The following is a 19819-nucleotide window of genomic DNA, read 5'->3' as shown; positions in this document are numbered from 1 at the left end:
GCTATGGAGAGCCTATTAGAGATTTTTAAGTCTGCAGAACCCCTAAGATGTATGTGAACTCCAAATATTTGCTCAATGATTACCTTTAATTATTTCAACTTCAAAAATTTAACTTTTTAGCAATATACTTGTGTTTAATATAACTTACCGTAACTTAATCAAAATTAAGTATTCCATGTTACAGTTTCATATTCTTGCATTTCTTTTCAGCAGGCCACTACTCTACATTTCTGCTGAGATTAGAAAGTACTGATTTTATATAAAAGTATATGATACATTTCAAGGTTCTCTCATTTGAGAAGATATAATATAAAATAACGTTGCAGTGATTCCTTAGACTGTGAAGTCAGATATTGAAACAGACATTATTTCCCTTTAAAATTACTAGTATGTTTGGACTGAGGGCTTGCAGAGACTTAAAGCAGTATTTCTCAAACTGTGTTCTAAGGCAATGTAAGAGTTCAAGGAGATGTTAATGGATGATTCTAGAAAATGTGCAAATAACACCCCCTTCTTAGATGGCCATTATGCAAATTAGCACAAAAGTCTCCGAAAAGACCTGCAGGAAAGTGGATTCACTTTTTGAAAGTTTCTTTCATATCCTGTGTCGCAAGCTTATCTGTGAAGAGTGCACATTTGTTTTTTCAGCATATTTGTTACAAAGAATGATTGATCATTCAGTACAGGGGCCAAGAAACTCTGTCCTACATACCATTCGTCTTTGTAAATAAAGCTTTATTGCAGCATAGTCATACCCACTTGGTTGATTTTGTGTTACAGTGTCAGAGTTGAGAAGCTGACACGGAGACTCTCTGTCCAGCGAAGCCTAAATATATTTATTATCTGGTCCTGTACAGAAAACGGCTACCAGTCCTGATAGTGGAACAGAATACCACTGGACATCATATTGGCAAACACTGGCTTAGAGAAATATATCATGATTTTAAACAGAGTCCTCTTGCATATAATTATAAATTAAATGTATATGCATGTACGTACATGCATAATATATAATTAATTATGCTATATGACATTTGCAGTGATGGGGCTTTGATTTCTATTCAGTTAAAGCATTGATTTTTAAAATTTTGTTTTTAATGTAATTAAGGGATTACATTTTTAAATGTAATTTTTTAATTTTTTTTAATTTTAAATGTAATTAGAAAGTAATTTTTAAAACATGAGTTAGGAAGAAAAAGAATGTAAATATTCTTACAAATCTTGTCTACAGACAGATAAAATTATATTTGGTAGCCTCATACTTCTGATTTAATTATCTAGGGAAGATGCAGATTTATTGATCTCTTTCTTCCTCGTCTTCCTCTTAGGAGAAAACCCTGATATAAAGTTCCAAGTGTGTAATTACTATGACTTTTCATTCTGACCCTGAGGACACATTGTTCCCTCTTTGAATTCAAAATTAACTAGTATAATGTGTTAAATTTCAAATCTCGAAAGCTGAGTTTAACTACTAGTTCAGGTATTGCCTAGCTGTCCAGACTGTAATGTCTCATATCTGAGTGTCAGTTCTCCATGAGGCGTTAAGAATAAAGTGGGACTAAACACTCCCATTTTTTTTTTCCAGGAAGAACTGAACCCCATCGTGGTTACCCGCCCATCCAAGCTGTTGACCAGGACCGGAACATTCAGCCACCAGCAGATAGACCCAGGCATCCTCTACTCTATCCTTGTTGGTCCGTATCTGGTAACGTTTTACACTCTCACTCATCGTTCTAGAATCATGCATAAATAGTTGTATCCAATCAAAGGAAACACCTTTAATAACAAAGGTGGCCTTCTTAGAAGTTATTATTTTTATGTAAAAATAAATTCAGAAATAATAATTTTCAGGGTGCATGGGTGGCTCAGCAGGTTAAGCAGCCGACCCTTATTTTCTGCTCAGGTCGTGATCTCACTGTTGTGAGGCTGAGCCCAGCCTGCGTTGGGCTCCACGCTCAGAGTGGAGTCTGCTTAAGATTTTGTCTCTCCCTGGGGCGCCGGGTGGCTGCGTCGGTTAAGCGTCCGACTTCGGCTCAGGTCACGATCTCACGGTCCGTGAGTTCGAGCCCCGCATCAGGCTCTGTGCTGACACCTCGGAGCCTGGAGCCTGTTTCCGATTCTGTGTCTCCCTCTCTCTCTGCTCCTCCCCTGTTCATGCTCTGTCTCTCTCTGTCTCAAAAATAAATAACGTTAAAAAAAAAAAAAAAAAAGATTTTGCCTCTCCCTCTCCCTCTCCCCGTCCCCAGCTTGTGCTCTCTGGTGCTCTCTCACAAAACAAAACAAAACAAAACTAAACAAAACAAAACAAAACCAAACCACATCTTTCCCCTCAGAATTAGCTTTAGTGAGATATGTTAAACAAAAAATGGAAAACTTTCATTAAGAAAGTGAAACAACTTTTAAAAAATAGGATATTAATCTACATATTGGTAACTTTCTCTGTGTTCCGTCACAAAGAATTCTCTGAGAAAAATTTGAAAAAAATCCATTGAAAATGTACAGTTTGCTCTACTAGTATTTTATCATTGGTTGGAGACAATTATGTAATTCTGAGACGACATGAGTGAATTAAATAAGGGCTTTTGGCACCAAATGGGAGAAGGATCACGAGTACCCAAAGGCTCACAACACGTTGTACCCTTGGCTGGTTTTCCTTGAAAAGTTTCACAGGAGCTCTTCTGGCTCGTGCTTGTACGTAGACTGGTAATTGCACCGAAGCAAAAATGCTGAGAATGTGATTATGCCATCTTCCCAAATTGCTTTTGCTAAAACATGGATGTTGCTGCTTTGCGTGGTTAGAGCATCTAGAGAGACAGATGCGTGTGAGACCATACCTCTCCTAGTGAGAAAGGGGTTGCTCTTGAAATGGGCTTCAGAATGACTGTTCAGCGGAATTCAGCACTACTCTCAACTCCTGAGCCTTTAGTCTGTGTGCATGTGCACATACTTAACAATACAGCAGCCTACAAGACACCAGACAGATTGCCAAATATGATCCTATATCCTACTTAGAAATGCTGTCTGTAAAGAAAATAAAGCAGTTCTGTTTTATTTGGTGTCTGGAACTGTGCGCATCTCATAACCCCATGGTAGAGATGAGATCATTACATTTTTAAAAAGTCCTTATGTACATAAGCGTCAGTCTTTGAAGTCTGTAAGGCCTGGAGCATACATCAAAAGAAATAACCATTGTTCATTTCATCAACTGGAGGTTTGATCGTATGTCAGTCACTGTGCTACGTGCTATAGATGCAAAGGTGAGAGGTAGAAGTTCTAGGTTAGGGAGGGGTGGAGAAAATTACGTAGAAAGTTATTTCGGCAGAAGGGTCAGGGTTCCCAGGTAGAACACAGGAGAGAAATTACCTAGAAAGTTGAGACAGCATGTGTAAAATCCAAAGGATGAACTTGAAAGCCAGTGTTGGAGAAGCCTGCTTCCCATGGTGGGATGAAATCCAGTGGTGTTCATGAGTTTCTTTCACTCTTAGAAATTATATTTATTTTTTCTTTTGATAAATGAGAACCTACTCTGTGGAGGGAGACAGATTCCTCACTTCGTGGAGCTGGTGTTCTGGCAGAAGCAAAGGCAACAAGCAAGAAGCGTATTATGTGTTTATTATAGAAGAGAGAAGGCGGTCAGCACTGTGGGGAAAATGGAGCCCAGAGAGGTGTTGTAGTATAAACTGCAGCATTAGATAGGATGATCAGGGCACACCTCACTGAACAGATGAGATTTGAGCAAAGTCTCACAGAAGCTGACGCAGTTACCCATGTTGATGTCTGGAAGAATAGGCGGAGATAAAAAACTGGAGCTTGCCTGCTGGGTTTCAGAAGCATCGAGGAGAACAGGAGCGTTGGAGATGAGTGAGTGAGAGGAAGTAGAAAGAGGAGGTGAGACACAGAGGGGTCAGAACTTACAGAGTCTAGTATGCTATCGATCGACTTTGTCATTTACTCTGAGCGAATGGAGAAGCCAAGGTAGTAATGAGAGCAGAATGATGCATTGGCGGCCTGTATCACCAACCACCAATGTAGTATGATGGATGGTCCTAAACAATAGACACATCCACTAGCAGTGTCTTTGTTTTTGCAAATAAGTTAAATAAAATGATGTCATTTATAGCATTTGCACTTCTAGAGGACGGGGCCTTGTACAGATAGTTGGAACTGTATTCAAATCCTGACTGTAACACTTATTAATCATATAATGCTAGGTGAGTTACTCATCTCTCTGCTTCCGATGGCTCCTCTTTAAAATGGAGTTTAGGGGCCCCTGGGTGGCTGAGTCAGTTCAGCGGCCGACGTTGGCTCAGGTCACGATCTCACGGTTCATGAGTGTGAGCCCCTCTGTTAGTACAGCCCCTCTGTTAGCACAGAGGCTGGAGCCTGCTTCAGATTCTGTGTGTTCCTCTCTCTCTCTCTCTGCCCCTCCTGTGATCGCACTCTGTCTGTGTCTCCCAAAAATAAACAAACATTAAATAAATAAATAATAAATAAATAAAATGGAGTTATTAAAAACGGACCTGCTATAAAAAGGTTTTGAAAATTTGATTCAATATAGGTAAATGTGTAATAATGCCTGGGAAAAAGCTAGTGCTCAATAATGTTAATTCATGTCACCATTACCATTAGGAAGAAAAATCACCTTTCCTAAGTTAGACAAGACTGGTAAGAACAGAAGCACACACACACAGAGAAACGTACACAACAGGATTTCCATGGCTCTGATTTTCCTTACTTGGCAAGACCTCTTCATTTTCCTTAAGTCCCCCCCCGCCCAGTAGTTCTGAGTGCATGTCCCTCAGAGCTAGTTTTCTCAGCCTTCATCTGGACAGCTCCCCACTGCTCTCGCACATTCTTGGCGGTCTACTTACTAAATGGGAGGATGTGCATGTTCAGGTGTGCAGAAGGGCCGTCCAAGGACTGTTGCCAGTTCCTTCACTGTTCCTACCGTAACTATCGTCAATGGTGGAATTACTCTTCTACCACTGATCATCCCCAACAACCTCACCCTGTGTCACCTCAATCCACTATTTCCTAGAGGTGTCCATTGGCTTTCTTCACAGAAAAATGATACCATTCTACCTGTGAAGGATGGGATTAGCAGGGATACTCTGAGTGAAAGATATTCAGAGTATAAGCGATTGAAAACTCAAAAAAAAAATCCCTCAAAATTGACTCCTGCCTTAAAATGGAAATTCCTTTATCCCAAAATGGGATGACTTTTGGAGGGAATAAGTAAAACTCTGATAGTCAGCCTAACTGATGCCCCTTCTGTGTTTTACTATTAGGACGATGAAATTTAGGTTTAAGTTGGAGCATTCACTAAAGGACAACAACAACAAAAGTGACAATAAAATCTCAAATGATTAAGTGCAAAATAGAATTTTATGGTAAACTAAAATTTTCCATAAAACTGACATAAATTTAGATGAACTGAATTTTTTGGGGCGTACTTATCATTTCACAAACACCGAATTATATATTTAAGAAAGTCCTTGTTACATTCAATATAATAAAATCACAGTACAAGTAATATTAGATTAATATTTTAATAATTTAAGGAATTATTCCAGGTGAAGTCATTGAAAATAATCAAGGAAAGACTTGTGAAAAATTTCCCTTCCCTAAAAGCTGTGACAAACCAGTATAAACCAAAGTGAAATCATAATTTTGGATCATTAATTGCTGAATTAACCAAGTCTTACAGCAACCCAGGGAACATTTATTCAAGAAAAACAGCTGACTCTTGGTTGTGTTTTTTTTTAGCTTAGTGGAATTTTTCATTTGCCTGAGTCACATTGCCTGCTAGTTAGTTCAGGAGGAGCATTAAATACAACAACCTTGGAACACCTGGGTGACTCAGTCGTGTCTGACTCTTGATTTCAGCTCAGGTCATGATCTCATGGTTCATGAGTTCGAGCCCCATGTCAGGCTCTGTGCTGACAGTGCATAGCCTGCTTGGGATTCTCTCTACCCCTTTCTCTCTGCTCCTTCCCTGCTCACACACACACATGCTGTCTCTCTTTTCCAAAATAAGTAAGTAAACTTAATAAAAATAACAACCTGCATTCCCAAAGTATCTTGACAGTCTCTTGAAAAACAGAACAAAACTGGAGCTCTTCCAAAGCCTCATTTCCAAAGAAACATCATGTGACCCGGCTGGTGGGTCCCTGGAAGAACCCATATAAAAGGCTAACTCAGATTTCACCCAGCACAAAAAGTCTTGTTTGAGGGATGGTTAGGGAGCAGTGGGGAAGGAGTTTCTCAAAAACATTACAGGGCAAGTGTTTTAACTTTGTTGCTTGCCTGAAGCGATAGACAAAAATTGGAACACGCGATTGGCTAACCAGTAAGCTTAAAAAGAAAGTTAGGAATGATGTCCACAGGGTATGCAAAAACTTTGACATATTTGTAGGAATCTTGGAAGGACAACAGTAAGAATAGTAGCGTGTGAATTTTCAGAAAACACCTGAGAAAGTCTTAAGTTTTCATATCTGGCTTACCTTGAGTTTCTGCCAAAGCAGAGAGAAAAGACTAGGGTGGAGCTTTAAACAGCAGAATTAAGGACTAACTGTGATCTAACATCAGCCAGTGCTCCCAAACAAAGACTAGGATACTTCTTGTTTCCAAGTATGTAAAAAATCTCCGCCCCATCATTACCTAAACACTAAACCAAGTACAGGTTTCAGTGGCCCCACGTGACAAAGCAGGCATATATTAGAGTTACCAGTTCAGAAAGCATTACTTGGAAAAACAAATGAGCAGCATCTTCAGCAGACGCTGGGGAGGGAAGAAATCTGATGTTCAGTGTTGTCACATAATACTGTTTGAAATGACCCGCTTTTAAGAGAACCTGGGACACTGGAATGAAACAGGGAAGAATGGCTGATACACAGGGAAAATAAATCAACAAACGTGTTTCTGAGAGATTCTAGGCATTAGACTTAACAAAGACTTTCAGTTGGGTGTTTCAAAGATGGTCAAAGAGCTAAAGATGATCACGTGCAAGGCTCTAACGAGACGAAGAAGGGCATTTCCATGACTGTCCCCACATCGTCATTAACAAAGATATGATAGAATATGTGTTTATGTCTAATAACATAAGAAGGTCTCCTAACTTTTAGTTTATAATAGCAGCTTGTAATATTAGCATTTTTAAGGACGGATGCTCATACCAGAGCATCTACCGTGTGACAAATAATATGTATTAACTACAACAAGTAGATAAGCATTACATACTAAAATGTAAATATAAAAATATGATTAATAGCTACTTTTGCCTATTATTCAAAGTCAGTGTGGTCACTATGGTAATATTATGTATATTCTGGCAATTAAAGAGTTGCTATAACACATTGGTGAATAATGGAGACACCACATGCACCTGGGTGGCTCAGTCAGTTGAGCCTTCGATTTCTGCTCAGGTCATGATCTCGCAGTTTGTGGGTTCCAGCCCTGTGTCAGGCTGTGTGCTGACAGGCCAGAGCCTGGAACCTGCTTCGGATTCTGTGTCTCCCTCTCTCTGCCCCAACCCAGCTCGTGCTCTGTCTCTTTCTCAAAAATAAATAAACATCTAAAAAAATTTTTTTAAATAAATAAAAGAAGAATGACAATACCAGGGGCTTCTGGGTGGTGCAGTTGGTTAAACATCTGACTCTTGGTTTCGGCTGAAGTCGTGATCTCACATGAGTTTGTGAGTTTGAGCCCATGTCCACTTTATGCCGATAGCTCCGAGCCTTCTTGGGATTCTCTCTCTTCCTCTCTCTCTGCCCCTCCCCCGTTCACACACAAACTCATGGGGGAAACATTTTGGGGGGAAAAAATAAAAAAAGAAGAGCAACATCAGACCCACAAACCTTAGGTTCAAATATTTTTATGAACATGCATTAACTCTGATAAGTATTATTAAGTATTAGTATTTTTGGGCCCAGGCATACAGTATACTCATTTTGAAAAAACCATGAGGAAGATACAGATTTAAATATGTATTTTAAGTGGATAACACAATGAAAACATGTCCTGGGCCCCCAAATCCCTCCTTTCGATATTTTGGACTTCACAAATACTTGGGGAAGAGTCCAGAATTTTCATTTATCTGCTTTTACTTTCTTCTTTTATTTTCCCAGTGCCACATACCTTATAGCTGCATCCTTTTTTACATGTTGGCCTTTCGAACACTAAGTCACCTCACACATAGTCTATTAGTTCATTCCCTCAGGTCTTTCTGTTTTCCAGGATGTTGATTCTAATTCTGAGTAACTTCCACTGATTCAGAAATTTTCTCCTTTTCCTTTCTGGATTTATTATTCTCTGTTATCAGGAACTTATTACTAGCTAATAAGCTGGAGTATTGTGCACTATTATTATTATCATGTAGGCATGAGAGAGAAGCTTGATTTTATGGCACACATTATTGGGAGATGTTTCTCCTACTATACAGGTCTTATTACTGAGTTTCAGTATTGTTCATATTTTTATGGGTTCCCCTGGAAATTGTTCCAGAGAACTATTCATTTCCAAACACATTGAGCTTCTTGTCCTGTCCCCTACAAGGATCAATAGAGTAGAATAATAAGCTACAAATACTGGAACTTTCAAAAAATATCTGCTAAAAATGAGAGCATTGATTGATCCAAAGATAAGTATGTTATCTAGAGTAATGGGGCATGTAGGGTATATGTTAGTAAAGGTACAAGTTTAAATATCCTTACAAAGAACCTCTAAAACACAGTGTTTTAAATCAAATAGAAGTATCTTTCTTTCTCCAGTAACAGCCCAGAAGGCTATGGCCCTGGGTTTGTGGGAAAACTATGATTCTTATACTTGGTTTGCTATGTTACTCGGCCAGTGGGGGGGAAAAAAGAAAAAAGATAACGTTCAGGGCAAGAAACTTTGTGGAAATGAACCAAAATTCATCACAACATGAAGACAGTGTAAGCTGAGGAAACATAAGGGAAGTTGTAGAGACAGTGGTTAGTGCTTTAGTTGTCTGTTCTTGTACAATAAACCACAGACATTAGTGACCTAAAATGGCAGCTGTGGTATTTCTCATATTTCTGTGGGTTGATTGGGATCAACTGGGCAGTTCTTTTGTTTCCACGGTGTCGTTGAGGCTACTCAAATGTGTGCATTCAGCCGGGAGCTAGCCAGGGATATAGACATCCAGTGTGGTTACGCCCCCCCTTCCCCCCCACTGAGCTTACCTTTTCTGTAGCCTTTACTGCAGCTGCATTGACTTTTTAGAAGGTAAAAATGAAGGCTACCAGGTTTTTTTCTTAAAGCTTGGCCCCCAAACGGAATGGTATCATATCTGCCACCCATTGGTCAACTCAAGCCTGAATCTAGCCCCTATTCAAGAAGAGGGGGGCACCTGGCGTGGCTCAGTCATTAAGCATCCGACTTTGGCTCAGGTCATGATCTCACAGTTCATGAATTTGAGCCCCACATGGGATTCTGTGCTGACAGCTCAGAGCCTGGAGCCTCCTTTGGATCTTTGTCTCCCTCTGGTCTCTCTGCCCTTCCCCTGCTCAGGTCTCTCTCTCTCTCTCTTCTCTGTCTCTCACAACAAATAAATGTTAAAATTGTTAATAAAAAAAGAAGAGGGAAATACTGGGCGGCCTACGTGGCTCAGTTGGTTAAGAGTCAGATTCTTGATTTTACGCTCAGGTCATCATCTTATTGTTATGAGATGAGCCCCGCATCAGGATCTTGAGAAGCAGGGAGTGAGCGCTACGATAGCGCGTAGCGCGAATACCGCAACGAGAAGAGAGAGAGAAGAGAAAAGAAGAGGAAAGAGAAAGAGAGGAAAGAAAGAACGCTCCCTCCCCTTGTCTCCCTTCCCCTGTGCCATTCTCTCCTCTCTCTCTCTCTCTCTCTCTCTCTCTCTCTCTCTCTCTCCCCCACCCTCCCTGCCCTGTGCCATCTCTCTCTCTCTCTCTCTCTCTCTCTCTCTCTCTCAAAATAGATAAACATTTAAAAAACAAGAGGGAAAATAGACTCTGCTTCTTGGTGGGAAGCCCAGAATTTGTAGCTGTCTCTAATCTACTTCAGGTCACGTGTGTGTATGTTAGATTTAGATAGTGAATAGTTGGATTGAACAAGTAACTTTTTCATTCCTTGCCCCATGAGTTAAAAATAGTTGAGTAAGCCCTGTAATGTTTAAACATTGTGCGTGCATTACCATTAGTTCAAACTTCAATGCTCACCAGTTGCATAGAGTACTGATTACTATTAATTACATTGGATGTAAGTCCGCATTTCAAGTAATTCTACAAATTGTTTAAAAATGTCAGGCTGGGGGTGCCTAGGTGGCTCAGTTGGTTAAGCTTCCGATTCTTGATTTCAGTTCAGGTCATGAACTCGTGGTTTTGTAAGTTCGAGCCTGTGTCAGGTTCTAGACTGACGGTGCAGAGTCTGCTTGGGACTCTCTCTCTCTCTTCCTCTCTCTATGCCCCTTCTGTGCTCATGCCCACTCTCTCTCTCTCAAAATAAATAAACATTAAAAAAATCGTCAGGCTGAGTTGATGTCCTTGGGTCTTCAGGATGTGACCTAAGAGCATGATTCATTTAGTCCTTGTACTAGGAGCATGGGAGTGAGCATCCTGTCCCTTCGTGGTGTTCACTTTTGCATACATCATTAGTGTTCTTTTCCATCTGAGGTTCACTTGAAGAAATAGTTCTCAGCTGTTTATTCATTTTTGTGAGTATTCGTTTGGTGAAAAATGAACTCTACAAAACACAGGTCACTTTAGCCAGATATGAACCCAAGCCCACTGCCATGTGCTGAAGGCAGGCAAGGGACAGTGCTTCTGTCTCCCTGTATACACTGCATAGTCCCCATGCCTCCCTCAAGACTCCTTGCCTGTGTCCCTATACACATGCCAAGAGCAGCAGGTGTCATCTTGAACAGTAAATATCTGTTAAGCATATTTTTGTATTGTTTTTGGACAAAAGAAATGTGAAATTAAAGTTTTAATATGGGTGGTGGTTATATAGGTCTATACAGTTCCCCAAAACAATCAAAGCTTATCTGTGCATTTAATTGTATGTAAATTGCACCACTAAATAACACCTTGGGCATCACTGCAGTAAACAATATATTAAATTTTGTCTAGATAATTGGGAGATTAAATTGGCATTTTAGCATGTTACCTTAGTTATTATAAACGCATGGAATGTCAGAAGATTGAGGAAGCTATCAGAGCAGTACATGAATGAGAGGGCAAGGCTTTAGGTGAGGAAGCAGAGTAGGACCACAGGAAAACACAGGATGAGAGAATGGTGAGGACACAGGCAAGGAAGAATCACATGGGCAACACATGAAGAGTCAGAGGAATTTGGAGATTGGAATCTGCATAGTCAGAAAAATGGTGGTATTGTCAGCAAAAACTCAGTTCATGGTTTTTATACTTGTTTCAGGTTTAAATAAAGGTATGGGCATTTCATACACCGTAACGTGGTGGTTCTCAAACTTTAGAGATTTTCAGAGGTGCATATTTCTGACCTTGCTTTTCAGGGATTCTCATTCAACAAAACAGGATGGGATCTTAGCTTTTCCTATGCAAGTGGACCAAGATCTACATTCTCAGAAGCACTGCCATAAAAATGCATCAGGAAAATAACCCAGGAAAATCTTTGTAGTATTTTCCTAAATTGAGAAACTGGATACTAATGGAGTAACTTTGATTTTTCTGAAAGACAAGTAAAAGCAGATTTGAGGTTTTATGTTCTTTGGCAGGGGATGGATTACAGAGTTTTTGGCACTGTTTTAGAACAGAAAAGAAGAGTGTATTATTCATTAGAAATAGCTCAACAAAGAGATTGCAAAGAGGATGGATAGACCTGAAGAGATCTGGAAGACATGAGAGTAGGACGAGGGGAGTTTACTGTTTTCCGTTAGAACGATCAAAGATGCACATGAAAAGTGGGACAGCTATAAGGCAAAATGATAAATTTAAAACTAACAGTAGAGAATGGCAAGAAATTAGAGGCAATATCTATCATCTGGGCACCAACCTAGGAATAATGTGATAACAAAAAGAAATGTGCTTTGAAGGCATAGATAAAATATGGTCGAAATTATTGACAAAATTTTAGTATATAACCAGGGCAGCAGGTGCATTGAATATCAAGAGAATGGAACTTTAATACAGTTAACCCCAAGATTAAAATCAAGACAAAAACTAAATGGAGAAAACTCAGAGCTTTGGAGAGATTTTTGGAAAAAAAAAGGACCTTTTTAAAATAATTTTTATTTACGTTTATAATGGGAAAAGAGCCATCTCCTCATATTGTGTTGTGTCATTTTAATGTGAGTAGAGCTGACACAGGCTGTTGCATTAGTTTCAGGTGTACAACATAGTGATCTGACATGTCTGCACGTCACCGTGCTGCACTCACAAGTGTCACTACCATCTGTTCTGTTCTATTGCTATTACCGTGTCATTGACCGTGTTCCTTATGCTCTGATTTTTATTCCCATGGCTTACTCATTCCATTACTGAAGGCTGTAGTTCCCTTCCCCTTCACCCATTTTGTCCATCCCCTACCCACCTTCCCTCTGGTAACCATCAGTTCTCTGTATTCATAGGTCTGATTGTGCTTTGAGTTTGTTTCACTCATTTATTTTTAGATTACACTTGTGAGTGGAATCATATGGTATTTGTCTTTCTCAGCCTGATTTTACTTATCATAAGACCCTCTGAGTTCATCCATGTTGCCTCAAATGGCACGAACTCATCCCTTTTTATGGCTGTGAAATATTCCACTGTATGTATGTGTACATATGTGTATATAAATAATATATACCTTAATTCTTCATCTATTGATGGACACTTAGGTTGCTTCCCTGTCTTGGCTATGTCTTGGCTATTGTAAATGATGCTGAAATAAACACACAGGTGCATATATCTTTTCAAGGTCCTATTTTCCTTTTCCCTGATTAAATACTCTCATGTGGTAGCTCCATTTTTAATTTTTTGAGGAATCTCCACACTGTTTTCCTCAGTATTTACACCAGTGTGCATTGCCACCAACAATGCACATGGGTTCCTTTTTCTCCACATCCTCACCAACACTTGTTGTTTCTTGTGTTTTTCATTTTAGCCATTACTTTATGTGTGAGGTCATATATCGTGGTGGTTTTGATTTGCATTTCCCTAGTGATGAGTGATATTGAGCATCTTTTCATGTGTCTGGTGGCCATCTCGATGTCTTCTTTGAAGAAACGTTTGTTCATGTCTTCTGCCCATTTTTAACTGGATTATTTGTGTTTGTTGCTATTGAGTTTTATAAGTTCTTTATGTATTTTGGATACTAATCCTTGATCAGATATGTCATTTGCAAATATCCTCTCACAGTCAGTAGGCCGCCTTTTTGTTTTGTTGATTGTTTGCTTTGCTGTGTAGAAACTTTTTATTTTGATGTAATCCCAACAGTTTATTTTTGCTTTTGTTCCTGGGCCTTAGGAGACATATGTAAGAAAAATGTTTGTGATGGCTAATTCCAGAGAAATTATCGCTATGTTCTCTTCAGAACTTTATGGGTTCAGGACACATGTGTAGATCTTAATCCAATTGAGGTTTTTTGTGTGTAATGTGTTAGAAAGTCACCCAGTTCATTCTTTTACATGTAGTTGCCCAGTTTTCCCAGTACCATTATGAAAAGACTGTCTCTTTCCCATTGCATATTCTTCCCTGTTTTGTCAAAGATTAATTGACCTTATAAATTGTGGGTTATTGCTGGACTCTCTATTCTGTTCTGTTTATCTGTGTGTCTGTTTTTTTTTTGCCAGTACTGTACTGTGTTCATTACTACAGTTTTTTTTGTGATATATCTTGAAATCTGGAATTTTGATACCTCCAGCTTTGTTTTTCTCAGGATTGGTTTGATCACTTAGGGTCTTCTATGGTTCCATACAGATTTGAGTATCATTTGTTCTAGTTTTGTAAAAAATGTTGTTGGGGTTTTAATGTGGATTGCATCGATCTGTAGATGCTTTGGGTGATATGGACATTTTGACAATATTACTTCTTCTCCAAACCATGAGCATGGATATCTTTTCATTTGTTTGTATCATCTTTAATTCCTTCCTTCCTTGTTTTTCTTTCTTCCTTCCTTCCTTCCTTCCCTCCCTCCTTCCTTCCTTCCTTCCTTTCTTTCAAAAGAAATTGAAGATGTGAAACATATAACGTGAAATTTTATGGTTTTCAGAGTACAAGTCTTTCACCTCTTTGGTTAAATGTATTCATCCATATTTTATTATTTTTGATCTGATTGTAAGGTTTTCTTTTAAATTTTCTCTTTCTGCAACTTTGTTATTACTGTATAGAAATGCTACAGATCTCTGAGTATTGATTTTGAATCCTGCCACTTTACTAAATATGCTTATTACTTCTAGTAGTGTTTTTGGTGGAGTCCTAAGGTTTTATATGTATAGTATGCCATATGCAAATAGTGAGTTTAATTTCTTTACTGACATGGATGCTTCTTATTTCTTTTTCTTGTTTAATTGCTGTGACTAAGGCTTCCTGTACTATATTGAATAAAAGTGGTGAGAGTGGACATCCTTGTCTTACCCCTGACCTTAGAGGGAAAGCTCTCAGTTTTTCACCATTGAGTATGATGTGAGCTGTGGGTTTTTCTTATATGGCCTATATTATGTTAGGTATGTTCCCTCTAACACCATTTTATTGAGAGTTTTTTGTCATGAATGGATCTTAACTCTTGTCAAATTCTTTTTCTGCATCTACTGAGATAATCATGATTTTATCCTTCATTTTGTTGGTGTGTTGTATGATGTTGATTGATTTATGAATATTGAACCATCCTTGCATCCCAGGAATCAACCCAACCAAATCATGGTGAATGATCTTTTCAATGTACTATTGTATGTGATTTGCAAATATTTTGTTGGAGATTTTTATATCTGTGTTCATTAGGGATATTAGCCTGTAGTTATCTTTTTTTGTGGTCTCTTTAATTTTTGGTGCTGGGTAATACTGGCCTCATAGAATGTATTTGGAAGATTTTCTCCCTCTTCTATTTTTGGAATAGTTTGAGAAGAATAGGTATTAACTCTTCTTTAAATGCCTTTTAGAATTAATTTGTTATTCCGTTTAGTCCTGGACTTCTATTTTTTGGTAGTCTTTGATTACTAACTCAATTTTGTTACTTGTAATCTGTCCAGATTTTATATCAGCCTGGTTCAATTTTGGAAGATTATATGTTTCTAGGAATTTATCCATTTCTTCTGGGTGGTCCAGTTTGTTGGCATGTAGTTTTTCCTAGTATTCTATCATAAGCCTTGTATTCTGTGGTGTCAACGATCATGTGTGTGTGTGTGTGTGTGTGTGTGTGTGTGTCCTTTCTATGTATTTCTTGATGAGTCTGGCTAAAGTTTTGTCAATTTTGTTTATCTGTCCAAAGAACAAGCTCCTGGTTCCATAGATTGTTCTATTGTTTTCTTGGTTTCTACTCATTTATTTCTGCTCTGATGTTTACTATTTACTTTATAGTCACCTTGGGCTTTGTTTATTCTTTTTCCAGTTTCTTTAGGCATAAGGTTAGATGTTTATTTGTATTATTTATTATTTCTGAAGTAGGCCCATGTTGCTGTAAACTTCTCTCCTACAACTGCTTTCATTGCATCTCAGAAATTTGGGACCATTGAGTTTTCATTTTCATTTGCTTCCATGTATTTTTTTTTTATTATTCATGGACTGCTTCATTGACCCATTGGCTGTTTAGTATCGTGTTGTTTAGTCTGCACATGTTCATGTTTTTTTCCAATTTTTTATGATTTATTTCTAGTTTTATAACATTGTGCTTAGAAAAGATGCATGGTGTGATTTCAAGCTTCTTAAATTTATTGAGATTTATCTTATGACCTAATATGTGATCTGTTCTGGATAATGTTCCTTCCTGTGCATTTGAAAAGAATGTGCATTCTGTTGTTTCTGGATAGAATGTTCTGTTTGCATCTGTTATGTCAATCTGGTCCATTGTATCATTAAAAGACATTGTTTTCTTGATTTTCTGTCTGGATGATCTATGCATTAATGTAAGTGAAGTGTTAGAGTTCCCTACTATCATTTTATTACTATTAATTTATCTCTTAATGTCCATTAATATCTGCTTTATGTATTTAAATGTTCCAGTGTTGAGTGTGTAGATATTTACAATTGTATTTTTTTCTTGAATTGATCCCTTTATAATTAAGTAGTGTCCTTATTTGTCTTTTATGACAGTCTTTCTTTTAAAGTCTATTTTGTTTGATATAAGTATTACTATCCTGGATTTTTTCCACTTCCATATTTGCATGGTGAATATTTTTCTGTCTCCTTACTTTCAGGCTGTATTTATCTAGGTCTGAGGTCTGTCTCTTGCTGTCAGCATATAGATGGGTCTTGTTTGTTTGTGTTATCCATTCTGTCACCCTGTGTCTTTTGATTTTTGAATGGAACATTTAGACAATTTACATTTTTTTTTTTAATTTTTTTTTCAACGTTTATTTATTTTTGGGACAGAGAGAGACAGAGCATGAACGGGGGAGGGGCAAAGAGAGAGGGAGACACAGAATCGGAAGCAGGCTCCAGGCTCTGGGCCATCATCAGCCCAGAGCCCGACGCGGGGCTCGAACTCACGGACCGCGAGATCGTGACCTGGCTGAAGTCGGACGCTTAACCGACTGCGCCACCCAGGCGCCCCGACAATTTACATTTAAAGTAATTATTAATAGGTATGTACTTATCAACAGTTAAAAAATTTGTTTTCTGGTTTTTGTTTTTGTTTTGTTTTTTGTTTTTGTTTTTTAGTTTGTAATTCTTCTTTGTTCCTTTCTTCTCTTGCTCTTTTTGTGGTCAGTGAATATCTGTAGTGATTCTTTGCCTTTCTCTTTATTTTTTGTTTTCTATACAGGTTTGGGGTTTGTGGTTTCAGTGAGGTTCATATGCAACATCCTAAGTAAATAGCAGTCCATATTAGTTTGGTCATTCAAGTTCAAACATTCTGAAAAGAAAAGAAAAAAAAAAGAAAAGAGAAAAAAATCATCTTTCTTTTTCCCCTTCTATTTTTTTCACTCCATTCTCTGCATGTTATATATATATATATATATATATATATATATATATATATATATATATTCTCATATTTTAAATCTTTTGATTCATATTGTTTAATGTCTAATTGTGGTCATATCTTTTCCACTTAAATGAGTGGTCTTAACATTTTGTATTAGGCTGATTTAGTGGTGATAAACTCCTGTATAATTTATTTGTCTAGGAAACTCTATCTCTCTTTCAAATCTGAATGATAATCTTGTTGGGTAAAGTATGCTTAGTTGTAGGTTTTTGTTTTTTGTGTTTTTTTTTTTTTTTTCTTTCTTTCAGCACTCTGAATACACCATGCCACTGCTTTCTGGCTTACAAACTTTCTACTAAAAACTCAGCTAATAACCTTATAGGTTTTCCCTTCTAGGTAATTTTTTGTTTCTCTCTCACTGTTTTTAAGATTCTCTCTTTATTGTTTACCTTTGACATTTTATTATGTGCTATGGTGTAGAGTCCCTTGGGTTCATCTTGTTTGGAATTCTCTGTGCTTCTTGGACTTAGATGTCTATTTCCCTCCCTAGGTTATGGAGTTTTTTCAATTATTATTCACATAAAGATTCTACACCTTTCTCTTGTTCTTCTTTTTCTGAGATCCCTGTAATATAAATGTTTGTTTACTTTATGTTGTCCAAGAGGTCTCTTAATCTGTCCTCATTTAAAAAAACAAAAAAACAAAAATACTCTTTTCTCTTTTTGTTGTTTTGCTTGTGTGCTTTTCATTACTCTGTCTTCCAGATGGCTGACACATTCTTCTGCATCCTCTCATCTACTATTGATTCCCTATAGTGTGTGTGTGTGTTATTTTAGACATTGTATTCTTCAACTCTGATTACTTCATTTTAATATTTTCTGTCTCTTTACTGAAGATCTCACTGAGTTCTTCCATTCTTTTCTGCACCCCAGTGAGTTTCATTATGATCATTACTTGAAATTCTTTATCAGGTATATTGCTTATCTCTGTTTCATTTAGGTTTTTTTTGTTTGTTTTTGCTTTTGTTTTATTTTGTTTTAGTTTTTTCTTGGTATTTTTTTTTGAAGCATATTATTCTGTCTCTTCATTTTGTTTGACTTTTTGTGTTTCTATGGATTGGGAAAAAGTTAATTGTCCTAAAGTTGAACAACTGGTCTTGTGTACAGTGTTCCCTATCCAGACCATGTATGCTTGGTGAATTTTAATGGTTGGTTGGAGCTGTGGCTATAAATGCTAGTTACACTTTTAAACCACGGCTTTTTACAAAAAGAATAAATGGGAAGAAAAGATAATAATAAAAGAAAAAATTAAAAATGAGAAAAAAAGAAGAAAAAAAGAGAAGGAAGAAGAAATAAAAAAAGAGTAAAACCAAAATAAAGCAAGACAACTTTAAAAAGTAAAAACAAAAAGTAAAAAAAAAAACATATAATAATAATACAATAAATATTAAACAACAAACAAAACCCACAAACCACAGCTTGTTTTCTGTGTTCAGCACTACAGGGTGCCTGGTGTCGATTTATGGACACTAGGCACCCTGAGGACTCAAGCTCACTGTTGAGGTAAATTCTGCTCCTGTCTGGGCTTTTAAATCGAGGGGGAAAGGATTTTTCTTCAGTTCCCTGACTCTCTTACACCAGCGTTTTTTTGTTCTGTGTCCCAGCATGCAGGGAGCTGGTGTGGGCTTGCAAATCCTAGGCTTGCTGCAGTTGCCAACTTTCTGTGACAGTCTGACTTTCCAGTTATGGCATCAGCACCCACTAATTATGGCATCTGAACCCCTCACGTATAGCTTCCAGACCCTGTTCTGGTCTGGGCTTCTAAGGGGGAGGGGGAGAGAGCATTTTCAGAGCTCCCTTTTAAACCCTGGCTTTGTTTTCTGTGCCCCAGTATGACCAGGATTGTTGTGAGCTTGTAGACCCTGGGTTCACTGAAGTCACAAGCTCACTGAGGTGACTGGACCCACCTGTCATGGGGTCTGGACTCTGCTCCTGTTTAGGCTTTTAAGGTGGGGTGGGAATGTGAACCAGGGACTATCATTCTCTAGTCCCTCTGACCTGGAGAGCATTCTAGGGTTCCTCTGCTGCTTTCCAGAGTTCTCATGTTGTGTCTTCTACATGCTAGTTGCTCTTTTAAACCACTGCTTTATTTCTGTGCCCAAAGACAGAAGGTTCTGTTCCTGGTCCCTCAGTACTGTCCCTCTCCACTGCCGTTGGCAGCAATGGGGGAGGGGAGTCCCTTCCTTATTGTGTCTCCGTCTCTCTTGCTTTTCTCTTGCTGTTCTCTCTCTATGGTTGCTCAGTAGCTGTTCAGTCAACCCTCAGTTCTTCTTCAGGAGCAACTGTTCTCTTAATAAGTGTAATTCAGTGTGCTCCATGGAGGAGGTGAGTTCAGGGTCTTCCCATATCACCATCTTGAACTGGAACCAAGAAGCAGCTTTTGTAAATGAATTAAGTATAGCTTTGCTAAGTGGAATGAATATCACATCTTCTAAATGAGAAAATTAAGTGAATCTCTAGGGTCCTTGAACTTAGACATGCACTTCTGTTCTTGGAAACATTTTTATACATCAATAATAGCCTGGCTTTTGTAAGATACTCACCATTCAGGGGTCACTTGAAAGTTTTCATTGAAAATCATCTGGATACAAGTTGTATATCATAATTGCTTTTGCTCTACCAAAGGAGAGGTTATAATGTTATTCAGCAGTAACATTTGACTGGGACCGATTATAAATTCC

The 19819-nt window shown here is 38.1% G+C and overlaps 1 protein-coding gene across 1 annotated transcript in view; it reads left to right on the top strand.

The window, feature by feature from the left end:
• PCDH15 (protocadherin related 15) overlaps positions 1 to 19819 on the top strand; it is a 786947-nt gene that overhangs the window by 399014 nt on the left and 368114 nt on the right. Inside the window, 3 exon segments of the mRNA XM_032595259.1 lie at positions 1586 to 1607; positions 1610 to 1665; positions 1667 to 1694. Of these exon segments, the coding sequence (XP_032451150.1) occupies positions 1586 to 1607; positions 1610 to 1665; positions 1667 to 1694 (106 nt within the window).

The sequence above is a fragment of the Lynx canadensis genome, chromosome D2 (assembly GCF_007474595.2).
Source record: "Lynx canadensis isolate LIC74 chromosome D2, mLynCan4.pri.v2, whole genome shotgun sequence".
NCBI lineage: Eukaryota > Metazoa > Chordata > Mammalia > Carnivora > Felidae > Lynx > Lynx canadensis.
Note: the sequence above shows the minus strand (reverse complement) of the source record. Positions and strands in the feature narration are given on the sequence as shown.